We start from the raw sequence: 16,740 nt of genomic DNA on the forward strand, positions 1-16,740 counted from the left end.
TGGAGATATTAAGTTAAATAAGATAACACATACAAAGTACTAACAGTAGCAGCATCAGGCATGAAGTAAGCACTCAACAATTCTTGCTACATAGTTCTTTCATACTTACATATGTGTTTACATATAAGGATATAGATATACAGATGGATAGATATGCTCTGATGTAAATAGCTAAAGCAGGGGCCAAAGTAAGTCACAAAAGAGAAATTTTTTCACTGGTTTCTCTCTCTCTTTCCTTTTTTTTTTTTTTTTTTTTGGTACTGGTGATTGAACCCAGTGACATCCCCAGCCCTTTTTTATTTTTTGAGACAGGGTCTCATTAAGTTACTGAGGGCCTTGCTAAATTGCTGAGGCTGACCTTGAACTTGTGAGTCTCCTGCTTCAGTCTCCAGAATCACTGGGATTACAGGTATGTTCCACCTCACCTGGTGACACCGGTTCTCTTTGGGGGTCGTGAGTAGTTTTTCTAGAAGAAAGCAGCAGTCTTTGTCTGGAAGCCAGCCACTTGGCTGGTCTAACACTCCTGATATGAGCAGAAATGTCGGAGGGGAGCTCTGAGATAACACAAGCCCTACTACAGGCTTCCTGAAAGGAGAACCAGGAGAGGAAAACTGGCTGAAAAGGGACAAGAGATTATTTTTCCCACCTTTACCTGGGCTAAGCTAAAACCCCTCTGCCCACCAGATTGGCCCTAGTCACAAACTAGAACCCCAAACCCAAGAACTGGCTGTGGCTTAGGTCTCACTTATCTGTGCCAAGCTAGTTTTTTGGTGACTTGACCAGGCAAGACTGGGGATGGGGCACATACCTGGCCTGGGTGTAGGTGGAACTCTTTAGGCCACAGTAGCTTTTGGTTCAACAGAACTCAATCTGTTGAGGCTCAGGAACCTCTAAGTCAACACAAGTACTGAGTGGTCAGGAGAGGCAGATTCTGAAAATGTCCATCCTACCAGTATCTGATCACAAAGGGTTCTAGAAAGAGTTCTATCTATACTTGAAAACTTCCAACAAAACTCACCTTGGTGTTTAGAATCACCAACTTCAACTCCCCCCACATTCATGATGGGTTTTCTCTCAAATACCTCCACTGCTTTCTTTTATCATCCCTTCTTATCACTATTTCTTCACCGAGGACCACTGAAATCCCTCAGACTTAGAGATTAGAGTACCAAGATCTTTTATTCCAAAAGGTTTCTTGATTCAACACCCTGGAACCAAGGATATTTTTGAGGGAAAGGTGACATGTTCTTCAACAAAGCCTAAGTCCCAGGCTTTCCCAGGCAAAAATAATCCTGTTACCTGTTGCAGTTAAAAATGAACAAGCTGAGCCGGGCTCAGTGGCACACGCCTGTAATCCCAGTGGCAAGGGAGGCTGAGACAAGAGAATCATGAGTTCAAAGCCAGCCTTAGCAATGGTGAGGGACTAAGCAACTCTGTGAGACCCTGTCTCTAAATAATATACAAGAATAAGGCTGGGGATGTGGCTCAGTGGTGGAGTGCCCCTGAGTTCAATCCCAGGTACCATAAACAAAATAACAACAATAACAAAAAAAAAAACAACTGGGCCCGGTGGCACCCTCCTGTAATCTCAGTGGTATGGGAGGCTGAGGCAGGAATATCGAGAGTTCAAAGCAGCATCAGCAAAAGCAAGGCACTAAAAAACTCAGTGAGACCTGTTTCTAAATAAAATACAAAATAGGGCTGGGGATGTGGCCCAGTGACCAAGTGCCCCTGAGTTCAATCCCTGATACCCCACTACCACACACACACACAAAAAAAAAAAAAAAAAAAAAAAAAAAAAGAACAAAGCTGGGCTGGGGGTGTAGCTCCGTGGTAGAGTACTTGCCTAGCATGGTGGTGATCCTGGGTTCGATTCCCAGCACTGGAAGAAAATGAAAGTAAAGAAAACAGAGAGGGAAAAGTCTAAGAGTGTTTACAAGTCACTTAAGGAGGGTCTCCCAGAACAGTAATTTCCTTTAGAGTAGGGATAGCTACTCTAAAGGAAATAGTCAGCTGGAAAAACCACAGGCTAGAATCTGGACTTCAGCTTTGTAAACGCTGAGCACCAGCATTGTGATGGTTAATCTTATGCCACAGGGTGTCCAGATTAAACATTGTTTGGGGGTATGTCTGTTAGGATGTTCCCTATGGGAAACAGCATTTGAATTGGTGGACTCTCAGGAGACTGTTCTTCCTGATGGGACTGGACATCATCCACTAAGAGCCTAAATAGAATCAGAGATCGAGGAGAAAACCTCCTTTCTTTTCCTGCCTTACTGCTGACCTGGGACACCTCATCTCATCTTCTCCTGCCTTCAAATTGGGATTTATACCATTGACTCCCCTGGTTCCTGGGCCTTTGGCTTTGGGTGAATCTATCCTGCCAGCTTTCTTGAGTCTTCATCTTACAAATGCAGATCATGAGACTTCTCATCTTCCATCATTGCATGACTCAGTTTCTCATTCTTTTTTATCATCTATCTCTCTATCTACTATTGGTTCTATATCTCTGGAGAACCTAGACTATTCCTGATGACTGAGTCAAAAGAACCAAGTTCAAAAGAAGCAGATGTAGAAACCAATATTAACTACCAGAAAGACAAGAATAGTTAAAAGCATGGGCCCAGGAATTAACTCCTATATGGAAATATATTCAGAAACCAAATCATAATTAGAAGATTGCATAATGAACAAGCAATAAGAAAAAAAACTATTAATTACTAATAAAAGGCCAAAATAAAAAAAAAAAGAGGTTGGAAGAGCTTGACTATTGAGACCAAGGAAGAGCAAAGATCTCTGTCAACTGTGAATTAACACCTCCTAATTGGTTGTGAACTATGAAGGTCTCAGCAACTACACATGGCTCCTTTAGGAAGCAAAGAAAAGAAACTTAGTCTCCCCCACTCCACCTGACTGTGAGGCCAGAAAAATTATCCTTGCCCCATGAGAGTGCCAATCTCTAGTCATTGAAATATTTATGTCTGGAGTGCTGATTAAATACTTGCTCTCTGAATTCCTCCTTCTAGGCTCATACTGTCCCTCTCCCTTATTCTCTTCAGCTTATAGAATAAATTAGATTTAAGTATGCCTAATGACATTCACACAATCCAAACAGGCCTCCTTTGGAATGTATATATCCGAATCAGATGACTAGTCTGAACTGTTCTTCTCACATATAAGACATTGCTAATCTTTAGTTCTATTAAGGGTTTGATCCATCTGCTTAAGTTATTTCCAAGCCAATGGAGGGAACCTCACTTTTCATTGAAGTCTTCTATTTATTACGTTGACTTTTCCATGAAACAAAAAATGTATACATTTTAAAGTCAAAAGTACAGAACTCCTTCCATAGCCATCGCATGTTTGGTTTTTGCTGACTGTTAGCTAAAACAATCTAATGGGTTCTCATCATTTTAGTTTCTTTTCTCAGGGATAAAATTTCTCATGCCTTTTTGTGATCATTAGTGGGGAGGCTCAGAAGAGGTTCTGGAGTCAAGACCCTCAAATCAAGGGTCCAGTTGGTCATGGCTTTTCAGCTGGCTCAAGCAGTTCAATTTCAGAAACATCTATTGAGCATCTATTACATTTCAGGCACTGTGATTATAAGGCAATGAGACAGCGTCTCCCCTAAAGGAGCTATGTGTAGCTGCTAAGAGATTCACAGTTCACAATGAATTAGATAGCATTAACTCACAGTTCACAGAAAAAGAAGAAGAAAGAGAAGGAAGTGGAGGAGGAGGAGGGAGAGGAAGAAGAGTAGAAGGAGAAGCAGCAGCAGCAGCATCAGAAGGGTCTGGTGGCTCATGCCTATAATCCCAGCGACGCAACTGGGGAGGCTGAGGCAGGAGGATCACAAGGATCACAAGGATCACAAGTAGGAGGTCAGTCTGGGCAACTTAGTGATACCCTGTATCAAAATAAAAAAAATTTAAAAGGATCAGGGATGCTGTTTAGGGGTAAAATGCTTGCCTAGCAAGTGCGCGGCCCTGGGTTCCATCCCCAGTATCTCAAAAGAAAAAGAAAAAAATAAAAAAGGAACCGTAAAGTATTTACGAAGCTTGATGAACACTAGCGGAATAATATCAGGTTTATCTCAGGCCACGGAACTTCAGTGACTGAGTAATTTGAACTCTGTCACTTGGCAGCTCTTCGCCTACACAACCCAGACCCACAGCCTTCGAGGACCTGGGCGGGGCTAGTCCCACTGAGCCGGGCCTGAGCCCCGCCCACGCACTGCCCCCAGGAGCCCCGATTGCCATTGGCTGCGAAGGGAAGCGGTGAACCAATCCCCGTAGACCGTAACGCCCTCCTCTCGGATCACTTCCGCCGCTGGGGTCAGTTTCCGCCCAGCTTGCCCGGCTTCGCCCGCGCGGCTGGAGTCAAGATGGAGGAGTATGCGAGAGAGCCTTGGTGAGCTTCATCTGCTGCCCTTGCTTTTCTTTACCCCTCTGCCCTCGGCCCTCGTTTTCCCCTGTTCAGTCTCCCGAGGTGCCAACCGAACCCAGGCGCAGCTCGTCGACGTGGGCTTGATAACCGCAGGCAGTGCGGACGTGAGCAGCCAGTTGGCTTCTCGGTCCTGTACTCCCCCACCCCAAGACTCCAGTGACCTTGCGGTGGATGGTGAGGAGATCGGTCCTGGCTTGGGCATGATGGAGCCTGGGAACCGGTTCGCCCCCCGAGGCTGAGAGCGTCGACTTTGTGCGGGGTCAGCAGTAATCCTCTCTGCCCGCTGACCCACTGAGGTGACCTTGGACGCTTCCCGACGCCTTGTTTTGCTCAGTGCCTGCATGGAAGAAGGGAAAAATCGACCTCTGAGCGAGTGCCATTCTTTTTTCTGTTTTGGTACTGAGGATTGAACCCAGGGCGCTTTACCACTGAACTGTAGTACAGCCCAATCCTTTTTATTTTTTTTTTTTGTTTTGAGACAGGGTCTCGCTAAGTTGTTGAGGGGCTCACTAAGTTCCCCGAGGCCGGTCTCGAGCTTGGCGATCCTCCTGTCTCAGCCTCCCGAATCGCTGGGATTACAGGCGTGCACCACCACGCCCTCTGGAAGTGCCATTCTTGAGTCCTTATTTGTATCGTGACGTGTCCACAAGGTGAAGCATATCAAATGAGTGGAACATAGATTTCAACCACGGGGTCTGGATAAGCTCTCATTAGGCCAGAGCATCGTTTTCCTGCTTGGAATTCTCTCTTGAGGAAGAAGGAAAGCAAAAAAATATCTGGGAAGTAGAAAAAGATGGTTGGATGTTCTCTAAAAAGCCATAAACAGAAATTCATTCATTCACCTTTTATTGAGTGAAAACTCTGTACTTAGCAATTGGTTATATTTTTTTAAAAAGGACGAATAAGTTAAGCACATAAATAGATCATTGTAAAATTATGTAGTACCTGTTAGAGGTCTCAGGTTATCCGAGCTTAAAGATTTTGAGGTCATAAGTGAAAAATTATATCTTGATATTTGGGTTAATCGCGCGGGGCGTGTGTGTGTGTGTGTGTGTGTGTGTGTATGTATGTATGTGTGTGTAAGAACAAGAACCAAAGTATCCTCAAGTTGTGAAAGTGCCTAGGAGTTTAAATTATTACCTTGCTAGCAATAACCCTGTTACCTTATTTAAGCACTGCCTGGCTCCTCACTTACCTCATCTATCCCCCTTTGTGTATTGTGCTTCTATATGCAGAGCTCAGCACATTGTAAATTGCTGTTGGATATGGTTGGGGACAGGTAAAGTAATTTCCTTGAGTTAATCATCTTATAAAAATAATGATATTCAGGGCTGTGGGTGTGGCTCTGTGGTAGAGCACTTGCCTACCATGCAATATAGTCCTGAAGCAACCTTTCAAGTCATCCAATCTTAAATTATTAGCATTTTTTTCCTCCCTCAACTGCCCACCTTCCACATGTGCAGTATGAATTCTTTCAAAATTTCTGCCTTTCTTTCAATTTTTATTGTTATGATATTATTTGATGCCTTAAGGCCTTTTACAATAACTTCCTAATTGCTTTCCTTATCTCCAGCACTGTCTAATATAGCATTTGGGCTTAATCATCATAGTTCTTTTTTCAAAAACTTTTAGGCTGCTAGGTGTGGTAGCACTAGCCTGTAATACCAGGGGCTAGGGAGGCAAGACAGGATGATTTTAAGTTTAAAGCCAGCCTCATCAATTTAGTGAGACCCTGTCTCAAAATTTAAAAAAATAAAAAGGACTGGGGATGTGGCTCATTGGTATAGTGCCCCTGAGTTTAATCCCCAGTACCAAAATCAAAACCAAACCAAACCTTTAGGCTAGTGGAAAGATAGGGGGGCTTTAGAGTACTGGATTTTGTACTCTAATTGGTTTTACTAATTGCTGCTTATATGATCTTAAACAAGTTACTTAATCTCTGTATGAACCTCTTTTTTAATCTGAGATGCAGAGGAGACAGCAATGTTCTTTTACGAAGTTAAATATTATGGATTCTAAAGGAAAAGAACTTAGCATTTTTGGAATTCATTGATTGTATTTGCATAAGTGGTTGCCTAAAATATGGATGATACTTTTAATCTTATTATTGTTAGTTACTGGTTCTATTTTAAATTTTTTTTTTAGTTAATGGACCTTTATTTATTTATATGTGGTGCTGAGAATCGAACCCAGTGCCTCACACATGCTGGGCAAGCGCTCTACCACTGAACTAGGACTTCAGTCCATTTACTGGTTCTCTCTTGCCTGTGTTTACCTGATATTTATATTCTTGTGGAATGGGCTTTATCCTCTGCAGCCCATCACTTTGCTGTAGGAACATTTTTGATTTAGCCAGACAGTCACAAACTGTTTCCATCTTGCCTTTGTTTCAGATATTCTCTTGTAATACTGTAACTGCTCTTTGATCTGAAGCCTGCTGTTTTTATCATTTTTTTTTTTTTTTCCTCTCTTTTAGTACTGGGGATTGAACTCAGGGGTGCTTTACCATTGAGCTATCCTCAGTCCTTTTTTTATTTTTTATTTTGAGATAGGGTCTTGCTGACTTGTTTAGGGCCTCACTAAATTGCCGAGGCTGGCCTGAAACGTGTGATCTCCTGTCTCAGCGTCCCATATTGCTGGGATTATACGTGTCTGCCACCATGCCTGGCTTTATCCATTTTTTTAAATGCTGATTTATTTCAGCTTCAACTAATTGTAATGTTATGTAGGGTTAAAAAAAACAATCTTGGACTTAGAAAGTGAATTTAACTACTCACAGACTTTAATAAGCCAGATTCTTAGAATAATAGTTCTATTCTAGTTATTAATCTCCAACCAGCAAGTATTTGAATTTATAAGTTTAAGAGCAGGTAGCTCATTGTAGTGCTTTTCCCTTGAGACTAGATAAAAGAAAATGAATTTAACTACTCATAGAATTTTATAAGCCAGGTTCTTAGAATAATAGTTCTGTTCTGCTTATCAAATTACTCAGATTTTAGTGTTGCATAAGTTAGGGTGCTACATTTGGAAGCTGGGTTACAAATTTAACCTCAAATTACTGTATATTATTCCAGTGTGTTAAAAGGATATGATGTAGACTACAGTTTCAAATGCTTAGTTAGATTCCATAAGCCTGGGGAGAACTGCACACTTTTAAAATTTGTTTTTGTCTGTAATTACTAAATCTTTATTCACTGAGTCTCAGCTTTGAAATTTATTGCAGCTGGAGAACTTAACCCTGATCTCTAAGAGACTGAATCAGCATTGTTAATTACAGCATAATTTCCCGAGTATTTGTTTATTTGCTTTTGCACAATGCTTGATTTACAATACATTTGGTAATTGTAAGTGAATGAATAAAGTCCTGTTAAAAATAGGGAATTAGGGGCTGGGGTTGTGGCTCAGCAGTAGAGCACTTGCCTAGCATGTGCGAGGCCCTGGGTTTGATCCTCAACACCACATAAAAATAAATTAATTAATTAAATAAAGCTGTTGTGTTCAACTACAACTAGAAAATAAATATTTAAAAAAAATACGAAATTAATGCCAATTCTGTTACTTCTAGCTTAGATGACTTGGGGTTGAATAGATATAGATATTATCAGTGTCCTTTATCTTTGTGTGTGTATATGTCTCTGTCTCTTTCTCTCTATATATACACACATAATTATTATTATTATTTGTACTGGGGATTGAACCCAAGGATGTTCTACCACTAAGATACATTCCCAACACTTTATTTTTGTTTGTTTGAATTTTTTTTGCAGTGCTGGGGACTGACCTTTTTTTATTTTTTGAGACAGGGTCCCACTAATTGCTGAGGCTCGCCTTGAACTTGTGATCCTCCTGCCTCAGCCTCCCAAATAGCTGGTATTACAGGCATGAACCACTGGGCCCAGCTAAAATGACTAGAAATTTCTTAGAATAAGCAAAGAAGCACCGATAAAACCCGAGACCCATAAAGAAAGACCAACAGCAAGTTAAGTAACGAAAGAATTTTTGTCAATGTGGTTAACTAAACATCACCAAACTTAGATTATGTTCATGTTCACTTTTTTGACTAGAAATTGAGCCTGTTATCATAGTCTTCATGAACTTCAGCATGTTAATACCTAATGTAGAAATCAAACTATCCCATTTTAGCAGACAAAATATTCTTTCTTAACATTAGGAAACCAGGGAATATAGCTCAATTGGTGGAGTGCTTACCTCAAATACACAAGGCCCTGGGTTCAATCCCCAGCACCATTAAAAAAAAAAAAAAGCTCATTTTAAAAAAAAATAAAATAAAATTTAGGAAACCATTCCAAAGAGCTACGGTATTAAGAAGAAAGAAGACTCACCATTGGGAAACTGTGTAGAGGCAAATCTTGTCAACAAGATACCAGCTCCTTCAATTAAAGCTAGGAGAATGCCACCCATTGCAGCTGACCCAACCATGGCCACTGGACCATCTGAAGACAATAACAAAGAGATTACTTTAAACGAAAGTGCTATCTGTATGGCATTCCCATTCCCAAACTCTTTCTCAATGTCTAGGACCCACAGTCAGCAAACTATGGCCCACAGGTCTAATTCAGGCCACTGCCTACTTTTGAAAATNAACTATATCCCCATTTTTTTTTTTTTTTTTTTTTTGAGAGAGAGAGAATTTTTTTTTTTAATATTTATTTTTTAGTTTTTGGTGGAGACAACATCTTTATTTTATTTTATTTTTTATGGGGTGCTGAGGATCGAACCCAGCGTCCCGCGCATGCCAGGCGAGCACGCTACCGCTTGAGCCACATCCTCAGCCCACCCCCCCAGCCCTTTCTTATTTTTTTATTTGAGATAGAGTCTTGCTACGTTGCCCAGGCTGGCCTTGAATTCATGGTCCTTCTGCCTCATCCTCATGAGTAGCCGGGATTACAGGTGTGGGCCACCATGCCTAACTACATTATATAAAATATATATATATACATACATATATATATTTTATAGACCACATGTTTGCTAATATCAGTGGATCCTGAATTGGAATCTGTTGTATCCCTTATTGTGTTAGCAAAGAAAGTTTTATGGCTTATGAATGAGAAATAAGGTCATTTTTTTTTCCTCCTCTGTTCTTAGCCCCTGGCGAATTGTGGATGACTGTGGTGGGGCCTTTACGATGGGTACCATAGGTGGTGGTATCTTTCAAGCAATCAAAGGTTTTCGAAATTCTCCAGTGGTAAGTAGGGGATTGGTCTTATATATCTTCCCTGGAAACTGGAGTTTGATAATATTTCTGGCATCCCCATCAGCAGGTTAGTAATGTCTTACACATCTAATGTGTAGTAATCTGGACCGATTCCTTTTGTTTTGTGATAGGGAGTAAACCACAGACTACGAGGGAGTTTGACAGCTATTAGAACCAGGGCTCCACAATTGGGAGGTAAGCAGTATTTTCCATTTGTACTCTAGTCTGTTTTTTTCTGTTAATTTGATGATGAAACTATTATATTTTTTTTTTGTTAGTTTACATTATGCCAGTGAGGATTTTAGTTTTAACATCTTGTCACAAACTAGGATCCCTATACGTTCTTGATTTATGTGTGGGAAAGTTAACTGAATTATATACTTGAGAATCTTGTGTCTGTCCTTCAGTTGAAGAGAATGTGATCTGAAGGGTTAGGATTTCATAAGAGAGAAACTGATCAAGCTGGTTGGGTTTTTCTCCAAGGTTCTCTTTTACTCATTGTGCAAGGATTGGTGCTTGCATTGTGCTTATAAAACTTGGTTATTCAGAAGCTGAGAAAAGGGAGATGAAAAAAATGTAAATTATATTCACATACAAAGATACAGCCAAGTGGAGACAACTGTTTTCTTAAGACATAAGAAAACTTTTTACTTGTCATTCCTTAGAAGTGAAAATTATAATGCAGGTGTGGTGGCATACACTTGTAATTTTAGCAACTTGGGAGACTGAGGCAGGAGGATCCCAAGTTTGAGCCCAGCCTCAGCAATTTAGCAAAACCCTCAGCAATTTAGACTGTATCTCAAAATAAAAAGTGCCAAGGAGGTGGCTCAGTGGAAGAACATCCCTGGGTTCAATATATAGTACCAAAAAAAGAAAGAAGGAAAAAATTTAGGGCTGAGGATGTAACTGGAGTGGCAAGTCATCCCTTGCCTAATGATCCACAGTACCACCAAAAAGAAAAGATAAAGTGGGGCTGGGGATGTGGCTCAAGCGGTAGCACGCTCGCCTGGCATGTGTGCGGCCCGGGTTCAATCCTCAGCACCACATACAAACAAAGATGTTGTGTCTGCCGAAAACTAAAATGTAAATAAAATATTAAAAAAAAAGAAAAGATAAAGTATTCTGACTTTTGTTCAGTGTTTGTACATATTTGGAGTGTGAGAATTTCGCAAATGTGGTAAATGTTGTTTCAAATGAATAGTCTAAGGATTAAAAGAAATTTTTATTTGTTATTTGTTTGTTTTTACGATGAAATAGGTAGTTTTGCGGTTTGGGGAGGCCTGTTCTCTATGATTGACTGTAGTATGGTTCAAGTCAGAGGAAAAGAAGATCCCTGGAACTCCATCACTAGTGGTGCCTTAACAGGAGCTATACTGGCAGCAAGAAGTAAGCAATCATTATATACAGACTTTTTGGGAAGCCCTCTTCTGTCTTAATTTAGTGACATCTGTAAGATAAAAAGTGAACATTGCTTAATTTGATGTAGCATGAATATATGTGGTCATTTGAGGGGGAAAAAAAAAAGTGTAAGGGTATGTATTTGGAATGTTTGAGGATATAACATGGAATTCTAACCCGTGCATGAGAATGGTTAAGAGCACTACAGGTCCTGCTCAGGTCATTTATTACCTGTATGACCAGGCAGTCTGCCAAACTTTTTGTGCTATGATTTCATCATTACTCTAGAATTAATAATAGTACCTGCCACATTGAATAAAAAGCTTAAAAACAACTTCTGGATCTTTGAGACAGAGAGCAAACCAGAATTCCTTTGGACTTTGTGGTTTAGCCTAGGGGTGAGCAAACTTTTTTTTGTAAAAGGCCAGATAGATAGTAATTATTTTAAGCTTTGTGGACTTTGTGATCCTTGCCACAACGAATTAGTTCTGCTGTCATAGTGTGAAAGCATCCATAGCTAATGTATAAGTGAAAGAACATGGCTGTGTTCTAATACAACCTATTTTCAAAAGTAGGCAGTGGCCTGAATTAGACCTGTGGGCCATAGTTTGCTGACTGTGGGTCCTAGACATTGAGAAAGAGTTTGGGAATGGGAATGCCATACAGATAGCACTTTCGTTTAAAGTAATCTCTTTGTTATTGTCTTCAGATGGTCCAGTGGCCATGGTTGGGTCAGCTGCAATGGGTGGCATTCTCCTAGCTTTAATTGAAGGAGCTGGTATCTTGTTGACAAGATTTGCCTCTACACAGTTTCCCAATGGTGAGTCTTCTTTCTTCTTAATACCGTAGCTCTTTGGAATGGTTTCCTAAATTTTATTTTATTTTTTTTTAAAATGAGCTTTTTTTTTTTTTTAATGGTGCTGGGGATTGAACCCAGGGCCTTGTGTATTTGAGGTAAGCACTCCACCAATTGAGCTATATTCCCTGGTTTCCTAATGTTAAGAAAGAATATTTTGTCTGCTAAAATGGGATAGTTTGATTTCTACATTAGGTATTAACATGCTGAAGTTCATGAAGACTATGATAACAGGCTCAATTTCTAGTCAAAAAAGTGAACATGAACATAATCTAAGTTTGGTGATGTTTAGTTAACCACATTGACAAAAATTCTTTCGTTACTTAACTTGCTGTTGGTCTTTCTTTATGGGTCTCGGGTTTTATCGGTGCTTCTTTGCTTATTCTAAGAAATTTCTAGTCATTTTAGCTGGGCCCAGTGGTTCATGCCTGTAATACCAGCTATTTGGGAGGCTGAGGCAGGAGGATCACAAGTTCAAGGCGAGCCTCAGCAATTAGTGGGACCCTGTCTCAAAAAATAAAAAAAGGTCAGTCCCCAGCACTGCAAAAAAAATTCAAACAAACAAAAATAAAGTGTTGGGAATGTATCTTAGTGGTAGAACATCCTTGGGTTCAATCCCCAGTACCACAAAAAAAAAAAAAAGAAAGAAAGAAAAGACAGCCCTTACCTACTCTTGAAGACTTACATTCTCATGGGGTAATACATTAACAGTTCAATGGATTATTTAAAATAATATTGCTTGTTTTGAAGAAAATAAAATGTAGAGTAGTAGAAGGTAGCTTATATTTTGGAGGGTAGCGATAGGATTGTAAGGAAAGTCTCTTTGAGAAATTGGTCATGTAATTTGTTGCTGATTGTTCCTCTTGTCTGATGCACAGGGAAAAAGTTAAATTGTGGATTCAGTGATCATTACATGGTCATGGAATATCTACTCAGTCATTAACTTGTACAGTTTATTAACTGTTAAAAAGTTCAGGGTCAAAATGGAAATATTCCTTGATATTGGAAGGAAGCAGAGATATGAGGGTTGTGATAGTAAAAAACTTAACCTGGCATTTGGGGAAGGAAATGGGCAGAATAGTGAGACATGATGAAAATTATTTTTGGAGCTTGGAAAAGAATCAGCATAGAATCAGGAATAGATCATACCTCCCAATTTGATTTGATTTCCCTGAAGCACTGAGGGAGAGATTAGTATCTTTTTGGCACAGTTTTTGAGAGCACTGCTCATTAGTTGCCAGTGGGATGATCTAGATGACCATCTCACTTTATGTTTCTGTTTTAACAGTCTATTATGATGGTCATGTTCTAATTTTGCTTTTTAGTTTTTTTGTGTGTAAAAGACTTCACATGAGGGCTGGGGTTGTGGCTCAGAGGTAGAGCGCTTGCCTGGCATGCGTGAGACACTGGGTTCGATCCTCAGCACCGCATAGAAATAAAACAAAGGTATGTGTCCACCTACAACTAAAAAAATAAGATTTAAAAAAAAAAAAAAAAGACTTCACATGAAACATCAGGAGAATTTGATATTTTCAGAAATTCAGATATGGATATAACAAAAACTTAGATAGTTATGTTATCTTATAGATAGAGATTAGCCTTGGTTACTTTGCTTTAAGCTTTTTTCCTCAGAGGGAATCTCCTTTTGAGTAATCAAAATTCAGCATTTATGTAGAAGCAACCCAAAAGTGGCACATTTATTTTTAGACAAGAGATATGTTTTTAAAATGTTGTATAGGGGGAAGATCTTTGAGAAGTAATCATATTTTTCTAATTAACTTACACATCTTAGTAACTTGTGAGGATTGCAAGTATAAGGTCAGCTTGGGCAACTTTACAAGACCCTGGCTCAAAGTCAAAATTTTAAAAAGGTGGGGGGCCGAGGATTAACTCGGTGGTAGAGCACTTGCCCGCCAGGCGCAAATCCCTGGCTGTTCAGCCCACAACACTGCAAAACAACAAAACCAAAAAAGAAAGTAAGTTCTTAAAATAATGAAAAAGAGATTAGCTAGACCTGTATCTAAATGATAACAGTGATTATCTTTGATTTGTCTTTTCCATCCAGTGTCTTCTCAGGTTTTCTGATATGAACAGATATTGCTTTTATAGTGAAATAAAAATGTATCATTAGAGTAGAAGTATTTAGAAAGATTCAGGGAGTTTTACCATTTTACTTCTTTTTTTCCCCCTAGATATGTTTTTGCCTGTTTCAGTTTCCCTAAAGTAAAAAAGATTGTTTATTCCTCTATAAATATTTTTTGGCGGGGGAGAGTGGTACCAGAGATTGAACTCAGGGCACTCGACCACTGAGCCACATCCCCAGCCCTATTTTGTATTTTATTTAGAGACAGGGTCTCACTGAGTTGCTTAGACCCTCGCTTTTTGCTGAGGCTGGCTTTAAACTCGCAATCCTTTTGCCTCAGCCTCCTGAGCCTCTGGGATTACAGGCATGCGCCACTGTGTCACATTTTTTCTTAGTTCCCAGGGCGCCTCATCCTTTGAAAACTAAACTAAGACTTAGTTCTATAGCAAGCTAGGGGATATCTTCCTATTTCATTTATTCCATACTTAATTGGTTACATAAATTGGATTACTGAATTCTTTTAAAACATGGCTAAGTACTTAAACTTGGTGAAAATAATTCTGAGTGTATGTGTGTATGGTATTGGGGATTGAACCCAGGCTGCTTTACCACTGAGCTACATCCCCAGCCCTTTTTATTTTTTATTTTGAGACAGGGTCTTGTTAAGTTGCCCAGGCTGATCTTTTTTTTTTTTTTTTTTTTTTTTTTACACAAATGGAGCATAACTTTTCATTTCTTTGGTTGTACATAATTTAGAGTCACACCATTTGTGCAGTCATACCCGTATATAGGGTAATAATGCACATCTCATTCCACCATCTTTCTCTCCCAATATTCCCTCCCCTCTTCTCCCTTATGGATGAGCATCCACTTCTTAGAGAAAACATTTGGACTTTGGTTTTTTGGGATTGGCACCCAGGCTGATCTTGAACTTGTGATCTTCCTGCCTCATCCTCCCGAATCTCTGGGATTATAGGCACGCATCACTGCTCCCAGTTGGTAAAAATGATTTTAAATAGCTACTGAAAAATGTGTGAAGAGGTGGGAGAGATTTTTCCAATATTGATACATGTCAGCTTGTTATTACAATTGCTTTAAAAACTTGAGTATTACCGGGCACAGTGGTGCATGCCTGTAGTCCCCAGTGGCTTGGGAGGCTGAGGCAGGAAGATCACAAGTTCAAAGCCAGCCTCAGTAAAAGCGAGGCTTAAAGCAACTCAGTGAGACCCTGTCTCTAAATAAAATACAAACTAGGGCTGGGGATGTGGCTCAGTGGTCAAGTGCCCCTGAGTTGAATCCCCGGTACCTTTACCTTCCCCAACCAAAAAAAACCTCAAGTATTGCTTTTTGCTATAATGAATCCATCTGATTTTTCTGGCATAACATTTGAGAGCTGTTCATTCTGGAAAAAAATGGAAGACATCTGTTATGTTACAACAAATTTGAAGGTTTTCCAGACCTCTTGAGGGAAATAGGCAGGTCTAAAAAGAAATTCAGATTACAGCTCTAGTGTAGCACATAATTTTTTAGTTGATTGGTTTACTTTATACAGAGACTTGTTCTTTTTAATTATATAACATTCAGGTTATTTAAGAATCATTTTTATTTCTTAATTGCAGGTCCTCAGTTTGCTGAAGACCCCTCCCAGTTGCCTTCCACCCAGTTACCATCCTCACCTTTTGGAGACTATCGACAATATCAGTAGAACTTTTTTCCCAGGATTTCTTTAACAGAATGAGCTGTAGTTCAAGAAAGATTTCAGAAGATCAAGTTGCAGTCTGTTTTTAAAACCATAGGTGGAACAACTGTGGCCAAATAGGCTATGAAGAGACATTTAGCACTTTTTTCTATTTAAAGGAACATGGAGGGGGGGAATAAAAGATGCCACATTTATGTATTCACACTCGGATTGCATTTGTGATCAAAATAAATATCTAATGTCCTTAAAAGAAAATATAATAAGTGCTTAGAAGATGAAGGACCAAAGGGCAAATAACAGTGGAACATGACCATCATTTCCTTAGGGACTTCTCTGCCTGGTTTTATGTGTTCTATTATTCAAACAATAAAAAGCTCCTGGAACTTACTCTTTCTTTTAAGATAAATTATAAAGTTCTGCCTTTTCATACTGAGCATATTTCAAATAATGCATGTTTTATACTCGTCCCTCATCTCACTTGAAGTGAATTATGTATAAGAAGAATTATGCAGAGTCGACATGAATCATTTCACAGTGAAATGCTTTATGGATTGAAGGATATGGTAACTATCTTTTACTTTGAAAGTAAACTATGCTGTCTTGGTTTTGAGGATGGTGGGTACAAGACTGTTAACTTTAGGGCTACTACGTCCTGATTCCTGATCATCAGAAACCTCACCAGAAACAACTTGCTTTCAATATGCCCAATTCTGTATGAGAAGAATTCATGCAGAGAAAATTTTGGTGTTGTGTGCTTGAAAATAAAATATATGCTGTTTTTAATGTGTTCCAAGTTCCCTGAAGCTGATCTCCATAAGGGGTGTGTTGTGGGGTCTGGTTGGGCCTGGAAATTGTATGAGAGTTTCAGAACAGGCAATTTTCCTGATTTTATTGGAAGTGGCATGTGGCCTTTAGAAGGCATGATGTTAGTAATTGCCCATTTGCCTACTTAAACATCTGCACAAAACAAGACAAATCCATGTGGGTACTGTGAAAACAGTTATTTAGTGCAATGCCATACAATAGTGAGCTTTTAATTA

At 39.6% G+C, this 16,740-nt stretch overlaps 1 protein-coding gene across 3 annotated transcripts; it reads left to right on the forward strand.

The window, feature by feature from the left end:
- Positions 1–4,273: 4,273 nt before the first annotated feature.
- On the forward strand, positions 4,274–16,487 carry Timm17a (translocase of inner mitochondrial membrane 17A). 3 transcript variants are annotated; one of them, XM_048809678.1, is made up of 7 exons: positions 4,396–4,410; positions 4,929–5,096; positions 9,556–9,655; positions 9,796–9,859; positions 10,922–11,050; positions 11,772–11,882; positions 15,621–16,487. In XM_048809678.1, the coding sequence occupies exons 3-7, from the start codon at positions 9,596–9,598 to the stop codon at positions 15,704–15,706; spliced, it is 450 nt and encodes a 149-aa protein (XP_048665635.1). In that variant the 5' UTR covers positions 4,396–4,410; positions 4,929–5,096; positions 9,556–9,595; the 3' UTR covers positions 15,707–16,487. The 3 variants fall into 3 exon arrangements, with proteins under 3 accessions (XP_015339317.1, XP_048665635.1, XP_015339318.1); XM_015483831.2 differs by lacking the exon at positions 4,929–5,096 and having other exon boundaries at positions 4,274–4,410; XM_015483832.2 differs by lacking the exons at positions 4,396–4,410; positions 4,929–5,096 and adding an exon at positions 5,706–5,725.
- Positions 16,488–16,740: the final 253 nt, after the last annotated feature.

Source organism: Marmota marmota, unplaced genomic scaffold (genome assembly GCF_001458135.2).
Source record: "Marmota marmota marmota unplaced genomic scaffold, marMar, whole genome shotgun sequence".
Classification (NCBI taxonomy): domain Eukaryota; kingdom Metazoa; phylum Chordata; class Mammalia; order Rodentia; family Sciuridae; genus Marmota; species Marmota marmota.

Coding starts and splice junctions, on each gene's coding strand:
- Timm17a (XM_015483831.2), top strand. CDS start 4,385: ATGGAGGAGTATGCGAGAGAGCCTTG. Junction 9,656..9,795: donor GTTTTCGAAATTCTCCAGTG/GTAAGTAGGGGA, acceptor GTTTTGTGATAG/GGAGTAAACCACAGACTACG. Junction 11,051..11,771: donor AGCTATACTGGCAGCAAGAA/GTAAGCAATCAT, acceptor TATTGTCTTCAG/ATGGTCCAGTGGCCATGGTT.